Here is a 2,135-nt window from a genome sequence, read left to right as displayed (position 1 = left end):
CTCAGGCAGTCCTCTCACCTCGGCCTCCCAAAGTGCTGGAATTATAGGCATGAGCCACCACACCCAGCCAGTAATACTGTTTGAACAAAATAATTCTATTAATGTGATTAATACAAAACAGGAGAAAATAATTTTCAGCTGATGCTTATTATGTTGATTTCTGTACATTACAAAGCAGTTTTGCAAGTAAATACAGGCATAAGATGAGAAGTAATTAATGTGGTGGTGAGCCATCTAAAGGTTCAGAGGGGCTGGAGGAGTTAGAGTGACCATTTTGTAGACAAATATATTTAAAGTGGGTTTTCCTGTGATTGCATAAAACGGTTCTCATTCCCTTGAAAAGGAAGCATCATAAACATCTGGAGAGGTAACATGTTAAATTTCTTTATGGAGATTCAGTAGTGGGATTACTCCTAGCATGGCAATAATGTCCATAAAGGAAATGTTACACAGAAACTTTTTCCATTCCTTGTGAATAATTAGCCACATTCTTGACAGGCCAAGTTGGGTGACCAAGGAAACCTCCCTGAACTGGTTAATCTTGTCCTGACGGTGGCTGATGGAGACAAAGATGGCCAGGTTTCTTTGGGAGAAGCAAAGTCAGCCTGGGCACTTCTTCAACTCAATGAATTTCTTCTCATGGTGATACTTCAAGATAAAGAACATACCCCCAAACTAATGGGATTCTGCGGTGATCTCTATGTGATGGAAAGTGTTGAATATACCTCTCTTTATGGAATAAGCCTTCCATGGGTCATTGAACTTTTTATTCCATCTGGGTTCAGAAGAAGCATGGATCAGTTGTTCACACCATCATGGCCTAGAAAGGCTAAAATAGCCATAGGACTTCTAGAATTTGTGGAAGATGTTTTCCATGGCCCCTATGGAAATTTCCTCATGTGTGACACTAGTGCCAAAAACCTAGGATACAATGATAAATATGATTTGAAAATGGTGGATATGAGAAAAATTGTGCCAGAGACAAACCTGAAAGAACTTATTAAGGATCGTCACTGTGAGTCTGATTTGGATTGTGTCTATGGCACGGATTGTAGAACTAGCTGTGATCAGAGCACAATGAAGTGTACTTCCGAAGTGATACAGCCAAACCTGGCAAAAGCCTGTCAGTTACTCAAGGACTACCTACTGCGTGGTGCTCCAAGTGAAATTCGAGAAGAATTAGAAAAGCAGCTTTATTCCTGTATTGCCCTCAAAGTCACAGCAAATCAGATGGAAATGGAACATTCTTTGATACTAAATAACTTAAAAACATTATTGTGGAAGAAAATTTCCTACACAAATGACTCCTAGTTCATTTGGACAGTTACCAAGAACTTAGCATTTTAAGAGAACAACTTTGAGCATTGAAAAATGGCTTCCAATTCAGACCCCTGCCATTTACACAAAACTCCGTTCCCTGGGGCCTGAGAAGCCAACATCCTTAATGTGATTACTGAAGGAACGGCCAGAGGCTTACTAAGATCAACAGGCCCACACAATTCATTCCCATCCTTTCAGAAGCCCTGTTACATTTCCCAAGTACATTCACTGTGTAACTATCTTGACTAATGACTTTTAAAAATAATGCTGTGAAAAGCCTCATTCCATAAACATCAACAGTGAGAGTGATTTGTAGATTTGTTAGCCAAAATACCAATGCTGGAAACATTGTGTTTGCATCAAAGCTGCTGTTTAAAAAAGAAAACTTATAAATTTACTAATGTCTTAGCATGGTAAAGTTTGCACATTAACAGAAATTGAGACTGCAAAGCAGCCTAATTAAAATTACTCCTTTATAAACAGATGTTGGCTTAATAGCATGGTTTATTGTATAGATGTATACACACATTTTTAACCTCACTCAGGCTTCAGATGTCATATGTAGCTTCATGTTTCAAGTGGCTTACTCCAGGAACTGTTACCCTTGGCCATGTACAATCACCAATTTTTGTGGCTGAAAATGAACTTTCTTCATACTAAAGATTAGAAGGGTCCATCTTATTATCAACTGGCTGAGCCCTTCAAAACTTACCTCTTAAGATCACAGACCCAGCCGGGCTCGGTGGCTCAGCCTGTAATCCCGTGCCTTTGGGAGGCTGAGGTGAGTGGATTGCCTGAGCCTGTGGGTTCGAGAC

At 39.8% G+C, this 2,135-nt stretch overlaps 2 protein-coding genes across 6 annotated transcripts in view; one reads left to right on the top strand and one right to left on the bottom strand.

The window, feature by feature from the left end:
• FAM69A (family with sequence similarity 69 member A) overlaps positions 1–1,804 on the top strand; it is a 39,860-nt gene extending 38,056 nt beyond the window's left edge. For 4 of the 5 annotated variants that reach the window (XM_021719468.1, XM_021719470.1, XM_008072412.2 and 1 more), the window contains one exon: positions 499–1,804. In XM_021719468.1, the coding sequence (XP_021575143.1) occupies positions 499–1,311 (813 nt within the window). In that variant the 3' untranslated portion in view covers positions 1,312–1,804. Of the gene's footprint in view, positions 1–208; positions 211–498 lie in introns of all 5 variants that reach the window. The other variant, XM_021719466.1, reaches the window with a different exon arrangement.
• Positions 1–2,135, bottom strand: part of LOC103274981 (60S ribosomal protein L5) — a 20,382-nt gene that overhangs the window by 4,739 nt on the left and 13,508 nt on the right. The gene's annotated exons all lie outside the window — the stretch shown is intronic.

Source organism: Carlito syrichta, unplaced genomic scaffold (genome assembly GCF_000164805.1).
Source record: "Carlito syrichta isolate Samal-C Ts95f unplaced genomic scaffold, Tarsius_syrichta-2.0.1 Scaffold115576, whole genome shotgun sequence".
In the NCBI taxonomy this organism is placed as follows: domain Eukaryota; kingdom Metazoa; phylum Chordata; class Mammalia; order Primates; family Tarsiidae; genus Carlito; species Carlito syrichta.
Note: the sequence above shows the minus strand (reverse complement) of the source record. Positions and strands in the feature narration are given on the sequence as shown.